Source organism: Pongo pygmaeus, chromosome 8 (assembly GCF_028885625.2).
Source record: "Pongo pygmaeus isolate AG05252 chromosome 8, NHGRI_mPonPyg2-v2.0_pri, whole genome shotgun sequence".
Classification (NCBI taxonomy): domain Eukaryota; kingdom Metazoa; phylum Chordata; class Mammalia; order Primates; family Hominidae; genus Pongo; species Pongo pygmaeus.
Window position 1 is genome coordinate 80,156,544 of NC_072381.2, and position 27,797 is coordinate 80,184,340.

Genomic DNA, 27,797 nt, shown 5'->3' on the forward strand with positions numbered 1-27,797 from the left:
AACAGAAACAAAGAAGATCCCCAGTGCAGGAGTTGCTTTCTAGCACCTACAAGCCTGTTAACACAGAGGGCTAGCAGCCATTTCCGTCCTCATTTCATAGACCCAAGACATTAGCAACATAACGGGTGATTAGCAGGCCAACATTCCTCCAGGGTAACACCGTGAAGCAATGCAAGTACACAAAGTACCAAGCAGATGTAAAAGAGAAATGATCAAGTGTTAAGGGGTATGTTTGGCAAAAGATTTTCTTTCTACAACAGCATACACAGAACTACTGTATTGCTTATATTTTTCCTTTTCTGTGTAAGTCACGCATCCTTAAACAACAGGGATACATTCCAAGAAATGCATGTTTAGGTGATTTTGTTGCTGTACTAACAAAAGAGTGTACTCACACACACCCAGCTGGCATAGCCTGCTACGTTCCTAGGGTATGTGGTATAGCCTATTGCTCCTATGCTACAAACCTGTACAGCATGTTACTGTACTGGATACCGTAGGTGATTGTAACACAATGCTAAGTATTTGTGTATCTAAACATAATAAAGGTACAGTAAAAATATGGTATTATAATCTCATGGGACTGCCATCATAGATGAGGTCCATTGTTGACCAAAATATCATCATGTGTCATGTGACTGTAGAAGGAGTACACTCTAAAATAATGATAAACAGTATAGAAAAAGCATAAGCCAGTAACATAGTCATTTATTAACCACCACCACAAACATGTGAGTAATGTGTTGCGCTAGGATGTTAGCACAGCTACAACTTCACTAAGCTATAGGAATTTTTATGCCATTATAACCTTATGGGACCATTGTCATATATGCGATCCATTATTGACAGAAAGGTCATGACTGTTATTATGATGTTTTAACATTTTACAAACCTTGCTGGCTGGAGAGAAGACTCTGCCCCTCCCAGGGCTAGCCAATTCTTAGAGTTGGCAAAGTGCTCTCAGTGGGTTGCTCACCTTTGATGTGCAAACTAATCATCTAGAGCCACACTTCTATCTGTCCAGTACACCCCAGGAGGTGACATTCCTCTAATTTAATCATCCCAGGGCCAGGTATCAGGCACCTAAGGACCATCCCTATAGCTTAGAGCCCCATGAAATGATTCAAACTCTCCAATCCTAAACTGTTTGCCCTGCCCAGCCTTGCCTTTCCCACAGAAACCCCAGTAAAAGCTCTAGCCTTGCTTCCTCTTGCTCCTGTCTTCTACCTCTTGACCAGAACCTGGTGTTCCTCAAATGACTTTGAGTGATGTGGTGTGCCTCCTATTTTTAGGGCCTGTGAGTATAATAAACTTTGTTTCCAGAGCCTCCCCTGTAGCTGCACCATCACATTAAAGAACACAGAACAACTACAAAGGAACAAAGCTCTGGGTATATTTAGGATTCTGGAACTTGGGCTGTGTAAATCTAGCAGGGTAGCCTGCAGGGAGGTTTGACTGGATCGTGGAAAACCTAGACAATTATGGTGAGGAACAGACCACAGAGGCTTCTGGACAGGGGAGTGACAGGTGCAGAGCTATGATTCAGATTAGTTTCAGCTATGTTTCAGATTAGCATGGCACTGATCAAAGCTGTAGGTAGGGGAACCAAAGAAGTTATTTCAGTCATCCAGATGAGTCAACCAAAAGGAAGAAAGAGGAGTCAAGGATTAGAAAGACAGTGACATCATCAATCTAGTAGGCGAACCACACAATCAGGTGTGGGGGCAAAGATGAAGAGTTTGGTTCTGGAGTTCTAAAAATAAAACCACTAGTATAGGCTTTAACATATAGGGAGGGATTAAAACATTTTGACTGATTATTGACAAGTTTGTCAATCATTACTGAGTCAAAACGGTTGTTTGGACTTGCATTTCTTTAATTATGACCAACTTGAGCATCTTATTATTTATTCATTTATTCATTCAGCAAATATTTGTCAAATTCCTACTATATGCCAGGTATGAGTCTAAGTGTGAAGGCTATAGCAGTCAGCACCATATTCCCTGCCTTCATAGACCTTGTCTTCTAATGTTGATAAATGAACAATAACCAGATAAATAAGAAAATATATGGTACATCCGATGGTGATACATTCTATGAAGAGAAGTAAAGCAAGGAAAGGAAATGGGGAATGCCGAGTGTGCAGTGTGAAGTAGGGAAGGCCTCCTGAGAAAGTGACATTGACCCAAAGGCTTCACAGGTCAGCCTGAGAGCCAAAAGAAAACCTGGGGAAGGGACAGTTTAGGCAGAGGGAAAGGTAATCACACAGGTTCTTGACTGGACCATATCTGGCCCCCTCTTTTCAAGTAATCATTGAGAATCTGTAGTTGTTACTCTGTGAACTGTTTGTTCATATGCATATTTGCTCTTAGCTTGCCTGTCATTTCTTACTGATTAGGAATCCTTCACATGTTAAAGAAATCATCCCTTGCCTAGCATATATATTACAAATGTTTTCCTCAGCCTACCATTGTGTTTTTATTTTGTTTATATTAAGATTATGTATTTTTATATATGTCATATATTTAATCATAATTGCTATACAAAAGAATTACATTTTAGGTAATAAAATTTATCAACCTTTTCTTAATGGCTTCTAGATTCTGTGTCTTATCTAGGAAGGTTATCCCCACTCCATGAATGAAGAAAAATTTATTCTTTTTTTTCTTCTTTTAATTTTATGAACTTAAACATAACATTTAAAGTGTTAATACATCTGGAGTTTATTTTGGTGTAATCAACAAAGTCAGTTTACTGTTTGAAAAACAAGGGACTCTTGAAATGAAAAACTTCTAAGACCCAAAAGGATGGGTTTTTAAAGGTGACAGAGCAGGGAGGTTGTGTGGAAATTGGCTGCAGAAGACCCTGCTGAAGCCTGCATTCTCGGATGCCAACAGCCATTCTCTAGCCTCATTTCCCAAAGTGCTTCTGTGGCACTCTGGTTCCACAAGATGATTACAGGTATCCGGCAAAAACGTTTTCCATCTTGAAATAAGTTTCAGAAACCTGGGATAACTGTGTAGTAACTCATTGTAAGTCCCCAACTGGGGCACTGTAGGCCATGGAACATTTGTCTCATAAAGCATCTTGGCTACCAGTATTCTATATTTGGAGCGGTACTTCCCAGACTTTGGTTATATCAGAAATATCTAGAGAGATTTTTATAACACATACTGCTGAATCCCATTCCTGATCAATGGAATCCAAATCAGTGAAGACGGCATGCAAGAATTTTTAAAACTCTCATTGACAGGTGTTTTGTGATCAGTGGTCCAAAATAGCCTCTGTTTAAAATGTTTTCACTAGAGAACTAGGCCTACAGAAAATTATCAAATGACTATTTTCTCGATTATCCCAAGGATGAGACATAGCTAGTATCACTTTAGATGCATAGGAGGGAAGTTAATTCATTGCATATAATAGATTCCTGAGAGCATCATGCTTCAATTCTCTCCTAAAACCCTGGTTGAGAAGAGCTGGACATGGGACTGGTGCCTGCAAAAAGGTGTACTTTCTTGGACCTTACCACCTCTTCATCTCCTATCACTTACAAAAAGAACGTTAAGTGCTACATTTGATAGCAAGGGGGCAGTAATGGGATCAAAATCAAACTAAGCTTCGTTGGATAAGCATACTCACTCACAGGCTTCTCAAATTAATAGAGTTCTCAGAAATTTGGTCTGATCAATCATTTTTTGTTCTTTCCGCAGATAATATTTGCTATATTCTGTTATAAAAGTTCATTAATAACACAGTTATCTCTAATAAGATCTAATTTTTTTCTTTATCCTAACCTCGAGCCCTTATCTTGTTTACAATTCTTTTCTTCCATCAGCGTCTCAAAAGAAAGTATAATATACTTCAGACTCCATAAACTTCGCATTGTGCAAAACTATGTACATTCAATTTTGAAAATAAGAATGATTTTAACAATCTGAATAACCTAATGTGTAATCATAGTGCCAAATATCATGCTTATTATTATAATTATTTCCTCTCTAAATCAATTGATTTGTAAGCTCAAAGCATGCATTTTATTAGTCCTAATTGGATTCAGAGAGCTGTGATCTCCTTGTAACCCTAATCCCTATTATAAAATGGAAAAATCATCATTAAATTTGATTTACATGCTCCTTTTGGGTAGTGTCACCTACGCTACCCTCATGGCAAGGATTTTCTATTAAAATATCTTTTTGAACTAAGAATTCTAGTCATTTAGAATAGCCAAGATGAGCACATCTCACATCCTAGAGTTAGTATAAAAATTTAATGCTTTCCTTCCTGGCTATCAAAACTAATATTCTGAAAAAACTGGAATGATTCAAAGTACCCAAATCATTCCTGGTTATCAGAACTAATATTCTGTCCAAGTCTGAATTGCTGAAATTCCCAAGGTAGATTCTGAAAAGCACTAATCCTGTGAAATACTCTGTGAAGTAGGAGTCTTGGAGTCAAATAAGCTTGAGAAATGCTGAAATTCAAAATGTATCTTAGTATACCAACTCCTTTAGAACTCCTAAAGCTTGAGAAATGCTGAAATTCAAAATGTGTCTTAGTATACTAACTCCTTTAGAACTCCTGGAGTTTTATTTTTTTTAAGTTTTTATTAAAAATTTTGTATAGACCAGGAATTCTTTTCAAGTATCTTATTTAGTGACATGCTACAGAACACAGTTTGGAAATTGATAAGAAAGACTAACATTTATGGAGTACCTATTATATAAGTTAGTTGCCACTATAAATTCATTTAACATTATAGTAAGTCTCCCCCTAGCTGATGCCAACACATTGTGTGAAACCATCCATGAAAGAGGCCCAAATATTTCCTTCCTCAGACAACTCATTAGGGATATTCCTTAGGAGACTAGAGGTGTGAGTTGAGAACAAGTTGGCAAGACAGCAAAAGTAGGTGCCAAGGGAGTCTGTGCCAGTTACTCACACAACTTAGTTTCTTCTTCAAGATCAACTTCATTTCGATCTCATATGCAGTTTTGTTTTCTTGTGATCATGGAGTACTCTACGAACACCCAGTTGTAAGGTTTGGTGGATGAGATAACACCTAACTCATGATAGGCTACTTAGGTGGTATGGCATTCCGTCTCTACTAGGGCCCAGTAGAGAATTAAGAACCATTTCCAAACTGAAGAAATGATCATTTTCAGAATAGAGCATGGCCGCGCTCTAAAGCCCTAGGTATCTGCACTGTTTCTCTTACTGCATTTTCTCACAGCTCCATTTGTACAGCACCTCTAGCTGCCATAGACTTGTTGTGCATCATTGGGTCTGCTTGGTCATTAGGCCTAAATAGTGGAGTGGTTTTCACAGCAGTCCAGACCAGCTGCAGTGCCTCCTTTAGTCTAGGTCCATTCAAAACTGGCAAATTTACTGGTTATCATCTGGTAAATGAGTCAGAGCAGTACACTCAAATGTGTGGTATGTTGCCTTTAACAACCAAAGAAGTTCACAAAATATTGTGCCTCCTTAATGATGAGGGTGTAAGGCATAGCAACTTATATTCTCTTTCTTATGAGATATCACATTTCCCAGTCTACCCAACCCTAGAAGTTTCATTAAGATGAACAAGATGACATGCCTTGAATTTTCATGGGGTGTTTCTCCCACCTCTGGCATGCATGCAGTTATCAAGGCATCTAAAATACTAGTTCCTTCCTACTCACATAGACCACTCAGCATGAGTCATCAATATAATGGACCAACATGCTGCCCTGTAGAATGGTGATACTTGGTTTCTCTGGACTAGATTATTGCTGAAAACCAGAATACTAACATAACTCTGAACTAAGACAATGAAGGTATATGGCAGTACCTTGCAGATAAGAGGAAGCTGCTTCTGATATTTTTTTGCTATTCAGAATACAGGGGTAAAACATTATCCAAATCAATAGCTGAGTATCAGCTATTGATCCAGCAAGGAGTTCACATCTGTAACAACTATAGTTGTAATAATCTACTGTCATTATTCCAGATTCATCTGTATTCTGCATAGAGCAAACAGATGAGTTAATGTTGACCTGAAAGAAATCAATAGCTCTACAGCTTTCAAGATTTTGATGGTGGCACTGATCTTTTCAATTACCTCGGGGATGTAGTATCAATTATTGTTTGCTATTTGGAGAAAGAAATCCCAAGGACTTCTTGCATATCTCTATCATTAAAGCCTTTACTTCAATAGTGAGCATGCCAATGTCGGGAGGCTGTCAGTACATAATTAAATCTATTTCAACCATGCTTTCAGGGATTAGCACAGTGTGGTTTTGCAGAGTTCCTGGTTTTACGTGATATGGACTTGGGTTAACATTTCATTTTATCACCCGAATTCTAAAGCCCCCCCTCTAACTAATGGAGTATCGAGGATTTATGGTCCTGAGGAATTTGCATCAGCTCAAGGCTGATGAGAAGTAATCCCTAAAAACATTGAGTATTTTACTTTATCAACTGTGGATTCACCCTTGTAAATGGCCCCAGATTCTTTTGGTAAAGGCCAGGTAACAGATTTGCAGTACATAATTGTGCCAGTGTTGTATGATCTTTCATCAAGTTGACTAGACTCTCCTACATTCACAAGACCTGTTCAATTTGTGAACTAGCTCAGTTCAGAAAATTGGTGATGACAATAAGATTGTTGATGACTTAGACATTAACAATCAAATCAAAATAGACAAATACATATTTTTCCAATATAAGCAATGAGCTACCACTATCAGTTGCCAATGTCTCTAAACCCAAGCAGGCCACATTTCTATCTTTCGACGTCTGTTTTCCGGACTTCTTCTGGTACAAAATGCTTTATCAGTCAGTGTTCAGTTAAAAAAACAAAAAACAAAAAACCATCTCTACAAAAATATAAAAAACTAGCGGGGTGTGGTGACAGGTGCCTCTGGTCTCAGCTACTCAGGAGGCTGAGGTGGGAGGATCACTTGAGCCAGGGAGGTGGAGGTTGCAGTGAGCTGGCATGGCGGCCACTGCACTCCAGCCTAGGTGACAGAGTGACAGAGCTTGTCTGAAAAAAAAAAAAAAAAAAAGCCTGAAAACAAGAAAAACAGAAACCATTCTAGAAGAGATTAGGTGCATACAAAACCAATGGAAGGTCCAGATGACAGAAAGTCAAGGTAGGTCATCCCTTTATTTTCAAGTTCACTGCCAACTTGCAATCAATCAAAGTATTACTTCTGTAGTCCAGGCCAAGAACTTATCGAGGCTGCCAGAGACAGTAAAGCTTGCTAAGTATTCTATTTACTTTCCTTTATTTCTTAGCTTCTTTGCAGTTATGTGGGCCAATTAAAATGTGAAAAAATATGTGAATCATTTCTGAGTTAAGACAGAGAAAATCCTATATGCAATTCTCTTGTCTCTTTCTGTGACATAGTTACCTACAAGAATACAAACTTAAATTGAAGCTTAAGTCTGGGTGTTACAAAGATGGTGGAAGCTCCATCAAACTGAACAATAACAAAAAAATTGAATCACCGGTTCAAAGAAAACAAAGTCCCAAATGTTTTTACAAGCATGTTCTAGCAAATATTTATTATGAGTTAATTTCAAATTTGCACAAACTGTTTCAGAAATAGTAAATTCTAGTCTAACATTGATATCCAAATAAGACAATGTCAGTACAAAAAAGGAAAATTGTAGGCCAATTAATTTTAACCTAAATGCAATAATGTATATAAAAGTAATATGTAATGACCAAGTATGATTTATTCCAAGAACTCAGGTTTATTTAATGTTATAAAATAAGTTAACATAGTCTACTACATTAAGATTTTAAAAGAGAAATATAAAACAAAATCTCATTCAATAAAGGAGAAAACATCTCATAAAATTTACTTATTTTTGTGATACATCTTAGCAAACCAGGAATTGATAGGAACTATAATAACCTAAAAATTATACATACCAAAAACTTACAATAATGATCATACTCAATGATAAAATATTAATTATTATATGAGGATATTTCCATGACCTTGGGTAGGGAATAAAACAAAAAAGCACTAAGCATAAAGGAAAAAACTATTGATGAACTTGACTACCTTAACATTCTGACCTTTTGTTCATCCAAAAACAACAATAAATAATACAAGAAAAACCCTACTCCCCACTTTGAGCCATATATTCATCTTTCAAAACGTTTGCTGTTGCTACAAATAGCTATAAATTAACTGAACAATGATGTCACATCAGACACTAAAATCCATGCTCAATAGCTTAACAATGTGCACCCAATCATTAATCAGTGTTACCTCTGTTAACCAATGAGAATTCCTGACAAACCACTTTGTATAAGCCCACCCTGTCCTTTTTTTTTTTTTTTTTTCCTTTAAATACCTGCTTGTAACAAAAACCAAATGGAGCTCATATTCAAGGTTACTTGGATCTAAGTCTTCCAGATAGCTGTCCTCACTTTGGCTCAAGTAAACTCTTTAAATTATATGTTTTGCCTCAGCCTCCCTCTTCCTTTTAGATTGATAAATATCATTATGTGCAGTTTTTACATATGCAAATGGAAGCTCAGAGAAGTTAAGTAATTTGTCTAAGTTTGCAAACATAGTAAAATTAATCCAACTGTATAGCCTCAAAATCAAAGCCAGGACATAGTACCATCTTTAAGAGTAACATGGTCTGGAGATGGGCCATGTAACATATGTTACACTATCTTCAGGAGTAGACTGTATCAAAGCAGAATGCACACATTTACTTTTAGATTTCCTTTCATTAGATATACTGACCACATTGTTTGAGGAAAGCAACCTTGAAGTCAATGTTGATATTGGCAATAAATTTCCAGAGTATATTTATAATGTTCTTCAGATGTGTATAATATTAGTAAGATTGTTGGCTATTTGCTTAAGGTTCTTTGTTTCTATTGCCTATCTGAGCTTGCACTGAAAGAGTTCAGAATAAGTAATCACAAAATTATACCACATTGGCATAAGGATTATTTTGAGCTAAAGGCAATTGAGACTCAACAGATGCAGGAAGAGCTCTCTACTCTTCTAGGCTTTATCTGCCTAAAAGCAAGGTATGGATTGCCCTTTGAGGAAGATGCCCCTTTTATACTAGGGAGAGAAGAGCTACTATTCTTACTGAAGACAGAGCCAATACCAAGATGAATATGCTTAAACAGACTTTAATAAAAATAGCCCTTATCTTCCATTACTTCGCCCGCGTATTTTCATACTGCCTAATCACTTGAAGCCTGATTTTTTTATTATGAAAAATTTATTATAAACATCTAATTGACTTTTTCTAGAATCATTTCAAAGTTAATTTCCCTAAAGCTATAACGGAGAGGAGACATCCTTATGCTGTCTCAGGCACCCCTTCTGATTGGTTGCTGCACATCACTTCTTTTTTTGAAAAGAAGTCATTTTAAAGATAGATTACGTGGCACCTAGCTCCAGAAACTCCATTCTGGTTAGGTCATTTCACACAATGGCCTCCTATAAACTTTGTTTAAAAACTCCAAACCTGTTTTTATCCATTAGAAGGGTAAATAAGCCCCTGCGTCAACTTATTCAATTCTAACCAGCCTATTTTTTGTGAACCCCAAACCATATAAATATTGACAAAATGTATGTGCTTTTTTTCTGTCAAAAAAACAAATATTGACCAGAGTTGAGACTTTCGTTTTGATGTTCAAATATCAACACTATAAGATAGACCACTTAAAATTATTCCTGATAGTAAATATATTAGATTCTATTTTTTATTCCTTTAGTTGTTTGTGCATTTTTGTCGTTATTTTTCTATATTTTCAATTTTTCTACATTTAAACTGTTTATTATGTCCAAAATGAAAATCATAAAACAAGGTAATTCAAAGTCTTAGTTCCATTCTTTTCCCCTCCTTCCTGTTCTCTCACTCCCTTTAGAATTAACTATTTTTATTAGGTTTTAGTTTATCACTTCATTGCTTCCTTTTGTAAATACATATGTATTTCCTTTTTCATATATATCCCTTTCCCTTTCACACAAAAAGTCAGACTTTTTAAGAAAAGCAAATTTGTTACTTGTTGTCAAGGAGCTTGAAGTTTGAGAAAATTAAGAGACTCAGGCTGTATTCCGTGCTACTCTCTAGGTGATTCCTGGAATGTCACTCTATTGAACATGTTTTAGTTTCCCCAAGTATTAAAAAAAAAGACAGGAGATTAAAGATCTCTAAGTTCTGTTCATTTCTAAGGCAAAAATAAAACAACAAAATTTGAGCTGTGGATGTTGAATCACATCTAGCTTAAGTTGGAGAAAGAGATCTGAGGAATATTAGCAAGTGTCCCAATGTTTTTATTTAGATGAGCTGATTTTCATTTCTTCTCATGTTCTATGCCAACCCTTTAGAGGTAAAGCCTGTAGGAATGAACTGTAGCTGAACCAAACATGGCATTAGCAAATTGATGAGAATAGACATTTTGTTCATTTTTATAGCAGGCTCTATTTATGAAAGACTATTAAATGTTTTATCCACTGGGATCATTACCGGTATTTTAAAAAATGACTGCTAGGGCACAAAGTACTAAAGTAGTCTACTCCAAACACTTCAGACAAGATGCACAGTAATAATCAGCATTAGGCTGATGCAGGAGCAAACGTTATAATGACGCAAAATAAGGAGAAAGAATCACATGTTTAGTTCAAGTACATTCAAGTCATTGAGGACAAATGTTGGAAATTTTTAGGAACAACACAAGTGGCCATTGGTAAACAAAGTAAGTATACTTCCTGAGGTTATTTTTCTTGAAAAGGAATATATATTTTAATATTATTTCCAGTAAGTCTTATGCTAGCTAACAAAATATCTCTATTAGACCTCAAATAATCTGAAATTCTCTGGGTTAGTGAATTACCGAGAAACATGCCTTCAAGGGCCCTTTAATTAGTTTGGAGAAGTACATTAAATTATAGTAATACAGGTTAAGCATCTCAAATCCAAAATACTAAAATCTGAAATACTCCAAAATCTAAAACTTCTTGAGTACCAACATGACACTCAAATGAAATGCTCACTGGAGTATTTTGGATTTCAAGTTTTCTGATTAGGGATGCCCAACTAGTAAGTATAATGCAAATTTTCCAAAATGTAAAAACAAACAAACAAAAAAAAAACACCAAAATCCAAAACACTTCTAGTCCCAAGCATTTCTGAAAAGGGAGGCTCAACCTGTAACTTCATGTTCTACAATTATGTGTCTGCTCAACTCTCTCTGCCTCAATAAGATTCAACATGAATAGAAAAAGTTATTTTGAGCTGCAAAGGATCCATGACCTTTCAAACATCTTTAATCCATCCATTTTTTTTTTCTCATTTTCTGTCATCAAGACATTCGAAAAATAGACTATCCATTCGAGATATCGGACATTTGGTTTTGAGATTCAGTATTAGGAAAACATGGGAACATTTCATATGAAAAGCATTCTTCAGAGAATGAATACCTAGAGAAAGTACTTCCCTTTCTTTTGTTAGGAGAACATTAACTTGGGTACAAATCACTCTTTTACCAAGTTATTTCTTGCATTTGGCTTTCTTTGTGTTCAGCTTATGCTGAGTTTTAGTTTCATAGTTGTTGTTTTTTTTTTTCTGGTAATATTTTATCTGACCAGGTAGAAGCCTAAGACCCTTGACCTGTGTAAGGACCTGTGCTGAGGGAGGAATCAAGAGATTTGCACATCTCAGCGCTGAGGGCAATCTAAGAAAATAGAATGCAAAGGTGAAATCAAAATGAAAAGCCAGGGAAATTATGTGATTGAAGTGTCAATCCAAGAAGCAAGATAGGAACATCCAGTTCTGAGTAGAAGGGGAATAATTTGTGGCTGACCAATGCCTCCTTCAAGAAAACTGTAAACAGAAACCTGAAAAGAGCCCAAATAGCCAAGACAATCCTAAGCAAAAAGAACAAAGCTGGAGTCACCATGCTACCCAATTTCAAACTGTACTACACGGCTACAGTGATGAAAACAGCATGGTACTGGTACAAAACAGACACATAGACCAATGGAACAGAATAGAGAACTCAGAAATAAGACTACTCAGCTACAACCATTGAATCTTCAACAAACCTGACAAAAACAAGCAATGAGGAAAGGATTCCCTATTTAATAGATAGTGCTGGAAGAACTGGCTAGCCACATGCAGAAAATTGAAACTGGACTCCTTCCTTGTACCTTATACAAAAATTAACTCAAGATAGATTAAAGACTTAAATGTAAAACCCAAAACTGTAAAAACCCTAGAAGAAAATCTAGGCAATACCATTTAGGACATAGACACAGGCACAGATTTCATGATGAAAACACCAAAAGCAATTGCAACAAAAGCAAAAATTGACATGTGGAATCTGATTAAACTAAAGAGCTTCTGCACAGCAAAATAAACTATCATCAGAGTGAACAGACAACTTACGAAACGGGAGAAAATTTTTGCAATCTATCCCTCTGACAAAGGTCTAACATCCAGAGTCCACAAGGAACTTAAACAAATTTACAATTAAAATAAAAACAAACAATCCCACCAAAAAGTGGGCAAAGGGCATGAACAGACACTTCTCAAAAAAAGACATTTATGCAACTGACAAACATATGAAACAAAGCTTAACATCACTGATCATTAGAGAAATGCAAATCAAAACCACAATGATACACCATCTCGTGCTAGTCAGAATAGAAATTATTAAAATGTCCAGAAACAACAGATGCTGGCAAGGTTGTAGAGAAAATGGAACACTTTTACACTGTTGGTGGGAGTGTAAATTATTTCAACCATTGTGGAAGACAGTGTGATCATTCCTCGAACATCTAGAAGCAGAAATACCATTTGACATGAAAATACCAAAGACATGGAATAAACCCAAATGCCCATCAGTGATAGACTGGATAAAGAAAATGTGGTACATATATACTGTGAAATACTATACAGCCATAAAAATGAATGAGATAATGTCCTTCACAGGGACATGGATGGAGCTGGAAGCCATTATCCTCATCAAACTAATGCAGGAACAGAAAACCAAACACCACATGTTCTCACTTATAAGTTAGAGCTGAACAATATGAACACATAGACATAGGGTGGGGAACTACACACACAGGTGCCTATGGGGAGGGAGGAAGAGCATCAGGAAGAATAGCTAATGGATGCTGGGCATAATACCAAGGTGATGGGTTGATCTGTGCAGCAAACCACCATGGCACATGTTTACCTATGTAACAAATCCTTCACATGTACCCTGGAACTTAAAAGTTGAAGGGAAAAAAAAAGAGAGAGAGAGATTCCTCTATACATTCTACATACTGCAGGAATTCCTCAAAGTCTTTTCATTGTCATCTCCTGGTCAACAGTAGCTATCCCTTAGCCCTGCTCCAAATCACAGCTCAAGAGAATTTTCTCTCCAGAACCAATTTATTGGTTCTTTGAACAAGGCTTAGTTAATCAGGATTTTAGTAGTAGTCAGTGAACAAAACCAACAAGGCAGTCCCGTGAGGTAAAAGGAAGGGAAAGACAATAAACAAGTAAACCAATAAATAAGATAATTTCAGATAGTAGTCAGTGCTGTTGAGAAAATACATAGTGCCATGGGACAGAGAATGACTAAGTCAGGGATTCTGTTGAGATCCTGTGATCCTAAAAGGCTATAAATGCACTAGGGCCAGTCAGGGTAATGTGGACACCATCACAGAGAGGAAATTGGCCCTGATAGTTCAGATGGGATTGGCCCTGATGGTTCAGAAAACTTCACCAGCTACCCCCATATATATCTGGTCATGAGGCAGCCTATATCTCCTGTACCCACTATTGCATGACTGGCTTATACAGGAACCAAAATAAATATTGGTGAATGGTTGGTTGGTTGGATGGATGAATATCTAGTTAACTCTAGTGATTCTGACAAGATCCATCTGGTGAGGCCTTAAATCAGGGCTTGTTTAAGCTATTGAGCCAAACTGATTATTCTGTTTGAGGAACAGCTCCCTCCTATTAGGCATAGGCAGTACTCTGTACCTGACCCTGAAACACAAGAAGGAAATGGGCTAAGAACACAAAAAAACCCTTTTGTGCCACAGAATCAATGACCACTTCATTACAGCCCAACTGGAATGCACTACAGACCCTTAAAGGGAAATGTTTCCTCACTTCCCCAAGTACTTGAAGTGGATGTGGTCTGTTCATCAGGGTTCTTAGTTGCAGGCAGCAGAGACGGATTCTAGCGATTTGTTAGAAAAGAGTTCATTAAAATGGCATTCTTACATCACATTATCTCTGGGGAGGACAGAGAACCAGATGTGGAGGTGCTAGCCAGCCAGGAACAGTGCCAAAATTATACCATTGAATTGGTCTACTGAAAACACTAGGATTCTGCTGTCAGAACTGTCATTGCCAATGCCTCAGGCAACTGGATGGAGCTGCTGCCTCCACTCTCTTCCATGACCACACAAGATTTTATACACACCCTACCTCTTTAAGTTAATTCCTTTGGACTGAAGCTTGGGGTGGACATATCTGATAGGCAGAGTCTAAGTCACAGTTTCAGGAAAAGCCAGGAAAATGAGCATGTGGCATTTTCAGCTTCTAAGTAGGAGATGGCCCTACCCCATTAGGGAAGGAATCTCCCTGCAGACACAAGAAGGGGGTTTGAATTTCGAACAGCCAAAAAGAACAGCAGATGTCAACTACAGCTGGAGTAGAGAAAGTAAGACCAAGAAAAGAAGACCAGGGGCGCTATCTTGACCCTGCTGGGGAATAAAAACATAGGACGCTAAGAAGCAAAGCAAAGCAATTGCATGAAGGTACAAAACCAACGCATCAAGATATGAGTCCAAAGGCTGTTCTACAATCTAGTCTTGCCAGTAGCTCTGATATTTTGGTCTCTAGGCATTGGGCTTGTGTGTTAATAAGTATAGGTTAATTCATAACTTGGGAGGGGAATCTTATTTAATGGCCCATATATCCCCCAACAGATGCTGTTAGTATTTGTTTTCTGACACTCTCTTTTCTAAGTCTCCATATTTAGCCAATAGTCTCAAATAAACAAATATATTAAGTACTGACTCTGTGCCAGGTATTATGCTAAAAACTTTGTATGGATATCTTATTGAATCTGCACCATGATCCTGAATACAAAGAGAGACAATGAGGCTCTAATAGATTAAATAAGTTTCTCAAGATAATAAAACTAGTAAGTGGCAGAGTCTGATGTCTTTCTTTAGGTATGTTAATACCTATCTGTTTCTATTAGATAGGTTAATATCTTCAAACAGGTTATAGTCAGTTCTTTACCACCATTCAGACTGTTTAATGTAACTTAATGATTTTCTGCTTTAGTTCATTAAACGTTGCCTTTTGTTTTAGTACACAGGGAAGAATCTTGTTTTTCTATTTTCAAGGTCTTGGTTAGAAAGTTATTAGGGGAGAGAGAAGACTTCATGGTTGTTCCCATGTGCTTTCCACATGGCCAAGGCAAGACATCATTCTATCTATTTTCCAGATGAGGAAACTGGACCCACAGTCAAGGCAGATGTTAAGTTGTAAAGCAGGATGCCAAGATCAGTGCCCTTTCAACGGCACCATTGTTGAGGAAGAGCAAATAGATTGTGATTTGTGTGCTGACTAGCTGGTATACTCATTTTCTATGGCTGCTGTAACAAATTATCACAAGTTTAGTGGCTTAAACAACACATAGTTATTATTTAAAGGATTCTTCCAAAGTCAAAAGTTTGAGTGGGTAGACATTCTGCCTACCACAGCTGGTTAAGGCTGTGTTAAGAAGGATTCTGAGGCTATGTCTGTGTTCATCAGGAAAGATAACCCTGGCCAATTAGCAATGTCTACCATGGATTCAGAAGGAAATGCCATGTATTTTCTATCTTACCATAGATGCAGGCTAAAAGAAGGAGAGTACTAAAATACCTACTGATAAGGCTTTAGGACCAACAGGTTCATATGCCTTCTACACAGTAATAGTGCAATACACTGAGGCAGCAGGGTTTGCAGCAGAGAAAGAGTTTAACAATCACAGGGCACCGAGTGAGGAGAGGAGAGGAGACCCTCAAATCCATCTCCCTGATTTTTCCTGGGCTGGCGTTTTTAAGGGGATCAGGGACAGTGAGGGTCAAAAGTCAAAAGTTTTCCTAAGAAGGGTAAAGGCGATGTGGGAACTGCATTCTTTAGTGAGTCAGCTTCTTGTGGGGTCCTTCAGGCAAGCAGGTGTCAGTAGTTTCACTGGCACACAGGACCTGAAGGAATATCTCAAAGGAAAAGTTTAACGTTTTGTAGTGTTTGAGTTGTTATCTATACAGCAGTTCAGGGGAGCTTTAGTCTTACAGCAGGGTCTGCATGATTCTGGGGCAATAGGCCACAAAGCACTATGAGGAAGTAGGTCGGAGAGCAAGCTGACCTCATAACAAACACTGACTGTGCTGCCAGGTTGGTTTATTTTTGTTTCTCCCCTCCATGCTTCTCTGATTAATTTTATAAAGTTTGTAGGAATGGCTTCAATAAGAGGAGTGACAGCCAGTTTGTGGGCTCCAGCCCTTGCTGGAAGAACCCTTAGAAGCAGAAGCAGAGTGCTCCAATGCTCTGCCTGGTTCCATACCGTTGTAGTTTTTCTCTTCCTAGAGCTGGAGATACTTGATGCTCTGGCAAGCTGAGCCCCTGCCCAGGTTCCAGGAATGATGCTGTCTCACTGGATCTCCTGAATCCCTACACAGCGGCAGGCCCAGTGCTGGGTGCTAGAGCATCAGGGTAGATACAATTCTCTCACAATGGGATACAACACTACAGGATAGCTGCAGACCTGAGGGGCTTACCCTTAAAACGGGAGACTGACTGGCCAAGAAATGGATATTCAAGGAAAAATTATGTTACTTCCCAGGGCTCACTTGTCCTATGCTTTCTACCTCCATGACCACGTTCAGACTGCCTAAAATGCTCTGCTCTGTTTTGCTAACTCCAATCCTGTTCATTCTGCAAACACTACTTCCTCTTTGATCCTCTCCAGCTGGAAGAAAGTCCATTTTCTCATTGTAGTTTTCTTTTTTAGCATATCTGAGGCCACCGATGTTCCCACAAATACCTTACTGAGGACCCACCCTATGCTGGGTACTGCATCTGGCACTGGGGACATACTAGGGATAAAAGGTACAGACTTGACCCCTTGTTATGGAAACGACAGGACAGTGGGGAAGACAGATATGAGTCAAGTCGTCACACCATTAAATATTATAAAGGGGCACCTAGAATCAGTTCTACAAGGAATAGGTATATGGTATTCTGAGAGTTAGGAAGCTGCCTTGGGGAAGTGACAATTGATCTCAAATCTGAAGTCTGAACAGAAATTAACTAGATGAAAAAGAAAGAGAGGGCCATTCCAGGCAGAAAACACAACATGTCAGGGAAGCAGTGCGTGGAGAAAGTAGGGTATCTGCAATACTCTGAAAGGAAGGCAGTGGCTGGAAAGGAGCAAGAGGTCTGGTGCTGGCTGGAGTGGAGAGGCAGGCCACAGCCAGGGCATGCAGGGCAAATTCAAAGCTTTGATCTTCGTCCCAATAATTAACTGTGTGTCCACTCCATTTGCCCTTACCCACTCTAAGCTCCTCGGGTATCCCTTACCCTTTAAGAATCTTGGTTCCCTCTACCAGATCTCTGTGTTTAGGACTACATGAGAAGTGTTAGCTATAATTTCAAGCTACAGGCACACTTAAAGATAAAAATAAAGTACATTCCTGAGAATGGGGAAGTGGGGTTCACTCTTGAACAAATAATTAGGGCTTGGAAAGAGGAGAGGTTGAGATATAAAACCATCTTTCTGTTTCTCTATGATATACTCAACCAAAGTGAACAACGCCACTTGTTAGTCAGCAAACGACCAATGTGAAATGTCCACAGAAATATGCACTAAAATCTAACAGACTTCAATCTGAGACTTTGAAATTCCTTGGCAAGTTGGGGTCCTCATCTCTAAGGGGTGGCAGGAGTCTGGAGCTTACAGAGTGGCAACGTCTATAAACCCCACAGTGGCTTGCATAGGTGCAATAACTGATCATAAATGTTAAACAGAATTTTAGGACACTGAGAACCTTATGTAATCAACAAATGCATATAGGATCATTTTTTGGAGTTTTGTCAATGAGGAGGCAGAACACGGTGAAGGAGCATTGGCTGAGATGTAGAAGGACAATTTCTTTTTCTCACTCAAGCTCTGTCACAGAGGCGTTCCTGGGCCCTGGAAACCCTTTCAAGCCATCATAAGCCCCCCTCTCATTGCAAAATGTGATGATGTCACCATCTTAAGTATATTCATAAGAAAGGCAAAAGCTGAAGAATAATCAAAACTACCTGGAAAATGCCTGAAGAAGGCACGATGCTGGAGCCTGACATGACACACACAATTTCTAAGTCCAACATTGCCAATTTATCTTCCAGTGCTGGAAAGAACTGCTGTTGATTTAACTGAACACCAGATGAGGTTCCTGGCTTGCACTCAGGAGCCATGTTGTAACAAAAAATGTACCTTCTCTTTAAACACTGAAATCACATTCAGGGAGATGAGATGCTTCCGTTCCAACAAGCACATCATGCTGAGGTAATAGTACAAGATGTACATCTCCTGTTTCCCCAACTGCTGTTTCTCCACCTGCTATGAGTAGAAAATTGTACCTCCTCAGCCCTACTTGCTTCAAAAGGATTCTGTAAGGATAAATATGGGTGCGTGTTATCTTTGTAACTTGACAAAGTTTACGAACTTTGCAAAGCCCAAGTCAGTGAAATAAAATCTCCAAAATCAAGTTACCATGTCAATACTAAGTTTTGTGTGGCCAACATTTACATTAATGTAACATCAGTATATATATAAAACAATAGAATCCCAGGGTACAAGTATTTTTGGAAGAACCCAGCCTAATTCCCAACCCAATGTAGAATCCCAATCAAAAGTTACTCATGGATTTTGAATTACGCAGGAGTCGGTGTCCCTAACCCTTGCACTGTGCAAGGGTCAACTATAAGGGCAGACTAAGGTCACCTCTCGAATAACTCTCCCAGCTCCTAAACAAATGGAGTCCCCTAAATTTTCCTGATTTCATGGTTCTTAAAAGAACAATGGCTGAGAAAAGGAGTCGCTAAGAGAAAAGTAGTACTCAAAGGAAATAGTAGCTCAGAGACAGGGAGCTCGCTTTTTAACTAGGTGACCTATTCCGTTGTGCTTAGAAATTTTACATTTAGTGATTTGACATCTGCTTCCTCAGAACTTTCTCTCACAGATTTCAGTAATATCTTTTGCAGCCACACAAAATATGTATTTTTCTATGTGATAACACCTCAGGTACTTAAGGGCAGCAATCATCTCTCCTCTTCTCACAGGACATTGGTAACAAAGTTCTCATTTACCATCCTAGGCATCTACCTCCACATATGCAAAACGTATCAATGTCCCCATTACAGGGTGGGAAGGAGAATCTAGCCTGCCTATATGTGAGGTTCCTCTACTGGAAAAACTCTTTTCCATCCTGGAATAATAGCTGAAACTCCAGAGTAAATTTAACATAGTGCTACAGTTCGAATACTCTTTTCTTAAATGAAAATTTCAGATGTGTTCTGACCCAGAACATGAACAAAAAAAAGGAACACAAAAGAAAAAATTTACTTAATTCCACAAAAAGGAATTCAATTTCTAAAGCTCTCCATCATTGAAACATCTGAAATTGCTCCGGGGCTTCTTTTTGGAATCATGCAGGCATGCCACCTCTGGAATTCACTTCTGAAGGATCCAGATTGAGCAGAATCAAGATACTGGGATTTATATTTTCTAATAAACTGAGATAATCGGGAATGTCACCGCTATTTCTCAAAAACACTGTAACCTGGGGAACCCATTAACCTTGACATAACTACAGTTGACTCTTGAACGATACAGGTTTGAACTGAGTGGGTCCAGTTCTTTTTTTTTTTTTTCTTTTTTTTTGAGACGGAGTCTCACTCTGTCACCCAGGCTGGAGTGCAGTGGCGCGATCTCAGCTCATTGCAAGCTCCGCTTCCCGGGTTCACGCCATTCTGCTGCCTCAGCCTCCCGAGTAGCTGGGTCTACAGGTGCCCGCCACTGTGCCCGGCTAATTTTTTGTATTTTTAGTAGAGACAAGGTTTCACCATGTTAGCCAGGATGGTCTCGATCTCCTCACCTCGTGATCTGCCCACCTCGGCCTCCCAAAGTGCTGGGATTACAGGCGTGAGCCACCACGCCCGGCAGGTCCAGTTCTATCCTGATTTCTTCTGCCACCAAAGGTAGCAAGACACACCCTTCCTCCTCCTCTTCCTCCTCAGCACCCCCAACGTGAAGACAATGAGAATGAAGACCTCTATGATGATCCACTTCCACTTAATGAATATAACTGTATCTTCTCTTCCTTATGATTTTCTTACTAACATGTTCTTTCTCTAGTTTGATTATAAGAATACAGTAGATCATACATTTAACATACAAAATACGTGTTAACTATGTTATCAGTATGGCTTCTGGTCAACAGTAGGCTATCAGTAGTTAAGTTTTTGAGCAGTCAAAAGTTACTCATATATTTTGAATTATGCAGGAGTCGGTGTCCCTAACCCTTGCACTGTTCAAGGGTCAACTGTAAGTGCAGACTAAGGTCACCTCCTGAATAACTCTCACAGCTCCTAAACAAATGGAGTCCCCTACATTTTCCTGACTTCATGGTTCTTAAAAGAACAATGGCTAATTCCACCAGTCACATACTTCTCTCTGTTATCTATTCTGATCACTCTCTGGGCTTTGCAATGTCTTGGATGTATAGCATATACAGGCTGGGATATATACTGTGAGATCTGTTTATGAATTGCTAAGAGCTGACAAGTTTAAAAATACAGTGTAGGAAAATTACTCATGGTTGTGGAGGAAGATGGGGAAAAGTGCCAAATGGGCTTTTAATGAAGCTGTCTCAGTGTGAACATATGTAAAAATAACCTTTAGATATAGGAATTATGATGAACAAAAATGATCTAGCTAAGTTAAGAAAACCTATAGGTACACAAGATCCTGGTGATAATATGTATGATGAACAGCTTATTCATGAAGGACCATTTTGTTTCCTGTTAGTGGATCAACATACTTGGCTCCCCAAAAAACACTCCAACTAGACAAAACATATCAACACATTAGTCAGAAATATAGCTTTATTATCATAATATTTCATAATCTAAAAACTTCTTTAATTCTGGAACAGAATATTCCAACTTCTGTACAACTGACTGGCCCTGCAGAATACTGGAAAACAGTGTCTAAGCAACTTGAACCTTGCAGATAAGAATCTGTAACCTAGTTTGAGAAAAAGGGAAAAAGCAAGAAAAACAGTTCAAAGGAAGATTTCTTCCCTACAAGACAAATAAAATTAAATCTACTCTCCAGTTTAACCTTGAACATAGTTTCCCAGAAACTTTGGCGATTTCTTCAAAAAAGCAACCGCCTTAACTCTGTCAACTGCCCATGTGGACAAAGAAAATATTTAAAAATAAGACACAAACAGGACATGGTACTTAGCTCAGGCCATGGTGTGTTAAGTGGAGTATGCTTCTGTGTAAGCCATCTCCCATGTTTTGACACTAAATTTATGTCTCTAAGGAGGCACAACATACATAACACATTTGTTTATATGGGGGTCAAAATTTAGTGAGAACTTAAAAAAAAATTTAATATAATAAATCTCAAAATAATTTGTCTTGTGAAATGTAGAGTAGGATGACATTATGGTACTTTCTGAAGATCATGGGGGTACCACTGTCAAAGAGAGTTGCCATGCCCTCTAGGTATGTTAGATGAAAATCCGAAATGTCAGTTACTTTAAATAAAACAGAAACAAGTTGTCATTGCACACACATTACGGGACAAAGAGCATGCAATACAACTAACAAGTCATGTTTTTAGTATGTAAAAGGCTAAAGTGCAATCATGGTATAAGCATCAATAATAAATAACTTTAGAGGGGGAAGTTAATTCTCCAAATAAATAATAATTATAACATTACAATTTTTACAATGTTAGCCTAAACAGTGATATTCACAGCAATGTTTTTCCCCACTTGATAGCTGCTTATATATCACATGAATGATCTACCCCCCATAAACCGAAAGTCAAAGTGAAGATTCAAGAACATTTTCATTATGACAGGTTCAAAATGTTTGTATAATGATAAGTTACACTTTTCAATTGACTGGCATTTTAAGCAACTGCTTTATTTCCTATTTTTAATGCGCTGCTAATTTGATGCTTATTGCAATAACAATCATAATTCTGCCAATGTTAATCACATTACAGTTTTGATTTTTTAAATAAGAGAATTCAGTTTACATGAACAAACATATATAGTTTAAAAACCACCCACCACAAACACACACTTTCTCCATGAGTATTTAAAAATAAATTATTAATATACTTAACATATATATTTTGTATGTGTTATATATATGTATATATGTATATATTTGTGGACAAAATTATTCCTGTTTTCAGAAGAATGTCAGCACTTATAAACTCTGCATGAGACCTGATGATATTGCTAAATTTAAGGAAAAAATAACATGGAAATTCATTCTTGAGGAAAATCATACAGCAGGAACTTCTTAACAGCTCTTTGTGGAAACAAAAGCCATTTTAGGGAGGGAAGGAGGGGAAGACAGTGTCAGATTCTGGCTCCTACATGCATTGTTTATTTCAGAAATTACTTTAGAATGCAACATACAGTGAACACTCCAGATACTTGGTTGAAAGATACCTGAAGCCTTAACAGGGCACAGAAGCAGCAGGAGGCGAAGTGAACCACCCAGTGGAAAAGTTAAGCCAGCGAAGAGAAAGTCATGCCCATAGCAAAGAGAGAGAGGGCCACTGACACTGTCCGAGAAGCAGGTCTTAGGAAAGGGCTTGGTGACACCCGCAGTGCTTCCAGATGGTCACGATGCACCAAACGTGCAGTCCACTGTCATTCCAACCACCTAGTCGCTGAGCCCATGCTGGGTGCTAATCAAAAGAGGGTTTTACTTCGCTCCCCAGCCATATCCACAGAAGCAGCTATTAAGATAGAGGCTGGCAGCGTGGTCTGTGGGTGCAGAATACTCAGCCAAAGAAGACGGCAGAGGTGTACCAAAATCTGAATAAACATGCATCTAGGCCACCAAAAAACCTCAATCAAACAAACAAACTGAAAGACACTCTGTCGGAATGAGAACTGAAGTCTGACTGAACGAGTCCCTCGAGCAACCCAGAAATTGAAATCTTGATTAACCAGAATACTCGGGGAATGGGAATCCTTATTTTGTAGGCTTTCAAATTAGCTGAGGGGAAGGTTATACACAAACACAAATATCTTCATTTTACTGCTATTAACAGAACTTTACACTCCCATTCCTTGCCTCACGCTTTGGAGAGCAGTGGGCACAGATGAATTTTCTCCCTAGGCCTGACATTTTGTGTGGCCTTGGTCCTGAAAATTAACGACCACTGCACAGACGCCCAGATGCCAAGATTACTGGAGACTGGGCCAGTCACTTTAGAAGTTAGAGCTTTAAGATTGATTTTTTTTTTTTTATTCTTTCTGTAATTTGCAAGCTTCTAAAAGGGGGCTTTAATAAAATTCTGGTTCACTAAGATTCCCATTTGCTAAGCTCTGGCTAATCGAGGTGCTTGCCTGTGTTATGCCCTTGGCTTTTCCAATGTGTCTTACTATGGAATGTTTCCAGAAAGACATTACTGTTGGCCCCTGGAACAACGTTCCCCAAAGCCCAGCGATGATTGGTCCAGCACCACCCACCCTTTTAGATGATGTTCACAATGGCTGTTGGCTTTTTTTTAGCCATTTTGGGCCTGATGTTGCCTTTGCGGCCAAACCCCAGGAGCTCCCCTTTCTTCGGAGGTCTGCAGAGGTCTCTTGAGGACTCGGCCTGTTCGTGAATGGCCTTGGCAGGCTGCATGCTGGCTCTGTCATCCTTGGCCTTTTTCAGGTGGTTCCTTCCCTTTGGGTGGAAATGGGCCTTGAGATCAGAGTGGTTACACACCGAATGCGGGTGCCCTCGGCTTCTACAGAGGATTGGGTGGAGGGGGAGTGGAGAAGAGATGAGCAGAAAGAAAGATTTCTTTAAAACCTTAAAAGAATAACTACTCATGGCACAATCTCTCCTACATGCTACAGTGGTGATAAGGCTACCACAAAGGCAAATCATAATATGAGTATTTTTCTTCCAAAAATTCCTGTGGTCTCCATGAAATGATCACATGGTACTAAATTCCCAGGGAGATATTACTAGTCCTATTTACAGTGATAAGACTGAGGTACAGAAAATGTTAATGACTACCCAGAATAATACAGACAGTTGGTCTATGGAGAAGATGGGACCAGAACTCATGTCTCTTGACTTGTTAAGTGACGACTAGCAGACTCAGAAAAATTCACTGCATAGATGTTGTAAAGCATATGACTGCCAGGATGAATTTACATAAACAATGTAGTACATGAACTACATTAATAGTACTATAGAGTTACTGTGACCACACTATACCTCAATAAGAGAAAGTTATACTATATAATACTCTAAAAATATTCCTCCAGTACCATCATAGTGGCATATACTAATAGACTAGTAGGATATTGAAAGGTCACACCAACTTTTCACAAAGTTAGGTATACATGCAGGTCAGTTTTCACTTAAGCCTGTCAAAGCCATTTATAATATAGATATCATATAAAATAGATATGATCTCATATAAAATGCAACAGGAAAACATACAATACAAACATTATCAAATGGCCCAAGTATAAAAATACATACATACAGGCATTTAGGCTTCCTATTTGAGGAGATGTCTGTAAGCTGAAGGAAAACAAATAAGAAAAAATGTTACTGCATTTGAGGACTGGATTTGGTTTTTAAAATGTTTCTTATACTTTCTAAAAACTGCATTCCCATTAAGGGAGTCAGTGACTGCTACTGGTAGCATGACCTGCAGCACCATCCATTGTATCAGTGAACAAGAACATCTCATGCTCAGCCTTTGCTTGCTTACTCCAGGAGCCTCTGTGGGCACTTGTTCTGAGATTTCTGAGAAGTCTATGTCAGCAGATCTCAAAAATCTCAAACACGCAAAAGAGCCTCCCAGTAGAGCAACATTTGAAGAAATATGTTTCCAAATACTGGAATGCCTTTGCATCCTCATAGCTTAGTTCTCACTTATAAATAAGAACATAAGATACTTGGTTTTCCATTCCTGAGTTACTTCACTTAGAATAATGGCCTCCAGCTCCATCCAAGTTGCTGCAAAGACCATTATTTCATTCCATTTTATGGCTGAGTAGTATTCCATGGTTCACATATACCACATTTTCTTTATCCACTCGTTGGCTGACAGGCACTTAGGCTGATTCCATATTTTTGCAGTTGCAAATTGTGCTGCTATAAACATGTGTGTGCATGTGTCTTTCTCATATAATTTACTTCTTTTCCTTTGGTTAGATTCCCAGTAGTGGGATTGCTGGATCGAACAGTAGTTCTACTTTTAGTTCTTTAAGGAATGGGGTGACGGATAAAAGACAACATATTGGTATAATGTACACTGCTCACGTGATGGGTGGACCAAAATCTCAGAAATCACCACTGAAGAATTTATTCATGTAACCAAACACCACCTGTTCCCCCCAAAACCATTGAAATAAAATAAATACATAAAATGTGAAAACCTGAAATGATCTGCCATGATTTCTTGATTGATTCAGGCTATATTTGCAGCTAATCTATAGCTGTGGCCAGTCACAATGTATCAACTAAGGGGAACATTGACATAAAACCTTTCTTGCCTATAATACATCATTCCTAAAATGAGAGAATATGAAGAACAACCCCACAGCTGTCCCTGAGGCTGTCTATCATTGAGATGATTTCCCACTCCTAATAACTCATGCAATAAAATATCTGCATGCACTTTTGTGGCTGGGCTTGGTATATTCTCATCTGCAGAATAAATTGATAATTATCATTTTGTGATAGAGATGTCACCATCCAGTGTATAGGCAGTATATTTCCATCCTCCGGATCCTGATCTTCCTCATGTGGCTTTCACTAGAATAAGTGGTGTCACATTATCAGGCAGACCAACAGAAGAGAAACGATAAATAAAATATGGAGAAAAGGCCACCTTGGTATTTGGGCCAGTGTGGCCAAGACATGTGTCCCTGCTGTACTGAAATAATCTGAAAACCCAAGCTCAGCCTAACAGGATCACTGCCTGCATTATTCCGTCTGCAGCAAGCCACAAATGAGGTTCCTTAAAAAAAAAAGAGGCTCATGTCATGAGGAGACAAGATAGGATTCTTGTGTTCTGTCTTTTGACACAATCAGAACTCAGCAATATTTTGAGCCTGCTCATGCAGGCTGGGTTTGGCTTCAGATTAGTAAATTGTAACAGAAAAAGGCACCGTTCTCACATGAGGTCCCAAAGATTATGCAACATACAAAAAAGGTGGGACAGATGGCTCCGGCAAACACCAGGCTGGTAGCTTCTGGGGAACCGAAGGCACTGGCATCAACTTTCTCTACCCCACCATCACCAATAAGTATTTCTCAGCTGGGCTCCTTCAGTGAACTTCAGTCAATGTATAAATTATAAAAATAAACAAGGTTTTTCTTCCTTTAAATCTTTCCTCATTTTTTTTTAATTATTAGAGCATAACAAAATGTGTTCACTTTACCGTTTGTATGTATGTAAGTGGCAGTTTAATGATTTGTTGCATACATTTGTATACATACTGCTCTTTGGAATTTTATGCTAAATTGAGAGAGAGAGAGAGAGAGAACAAATACATGTGTGTGTATGCTTCTGTCCCTGAGAAAAAGGCTAACAGTGTTATCACATATTCAAAGTGATCTCTGACTTCAAAATGTTTTTAGAACTCCAACTTTAGTGACTATGAATGTCACTAATGGGTCCTGCTGGGACCTCAAGAAATGAAAGGACTTTACTGTGTCTTACCAAGAGGGAAACGCATGATAAAGATGAGTAAAGATGGGTCATGAAGCTCACACATATAAAGGTACTATAAATTGTGCATGTCTAGATGTCACACACCAGATCAAATACTGACCACATAACAGGCAGAATTAACCCTCACAGCAGCCCTAGGAGGTAAGCATCATCATTCCAATTTTACAGATATGGAAGCTAAGGCAGCAGAGTTAAGTAACTGATTTAAAGCCTCAGTGCTTTACCAGTGTTCGGGCTGGGCTTCAAATCCAAGTTAGCAGACTCCAAGCCTGAGCAAGCCTTCACTCTGTACTGTATTCTTAAAAACTATGTGTTCATGTACATACATATAAGAACAAAGAAGTACGTACATAATAAATTAAGTGGAATCAATAGCTGGACTAGAATTCCTCCAAGGATCCTATAAATGATGAGGTTTGGGGTGGAGGCCGGGGCTTATCATCACAGCCACCACAGAATTTCCTCTGCCCCGCCCCGTGAACACAAGAGGCCACTGTTCCTCCTGGCCCCTTTGGCGTCAGGCAGATGGAAAACCTTTTCCCACTTAGCCCATCTACCTACTTCCATTTTCTCCTAGTCCAACATTTTTGTCTTCTTTTTGATTAGGGAGAGGAGGATGTTAAGATGAGGATCAAAAGTGCCTTTGATCAAGGTCCCAGGTTGGAAAAATATAAATAGCCTTGTACTAAAAGCCAACCTAAGTACAGGTTTGACTAACTCTTATCCAAAATGCTTGGGACCAGAAGTGCTTCAGATT

General features: G+C 38.6%; 1 protein-coding gene across 3 annotated transcripts in view; it reads right to left on the minus strand.

Moving 5' to 3' along the window:
* Positions 1-27,797, minus strand: part of ZNF365 (zinc finger protein 365) — a 101,317-nt gene that overhangs the window by 51,790 nt on the left and 21,730 nt on the right. The window contains exons 4-5 of one of the 3 annotated variants that reach the window (XM_054436320.2): positions 24,839-24,876; positions 22,153-24,085 (exon numbers count right to left, since the gene is read on the minus strand). The exons of 1 other annotated variant lie outside the window; for it this stretch is intronic. In XM_054436320.2, the coding sequence (XP_054292295.1) occupies positions 23,824-24,085; positions 24,839-24,876 (300 nt within the window). In that variant the 3' untranslated portion in view covers positions 22,153-23,823. Of the gene's footprint in view, positions 1-22,152; positions 24,086-24,838; positions 24,877-27,797 lie in introns of those variants that run through there. One more of the 3 variants, XM_063669932.1, reaches the window with a different exon arrangement.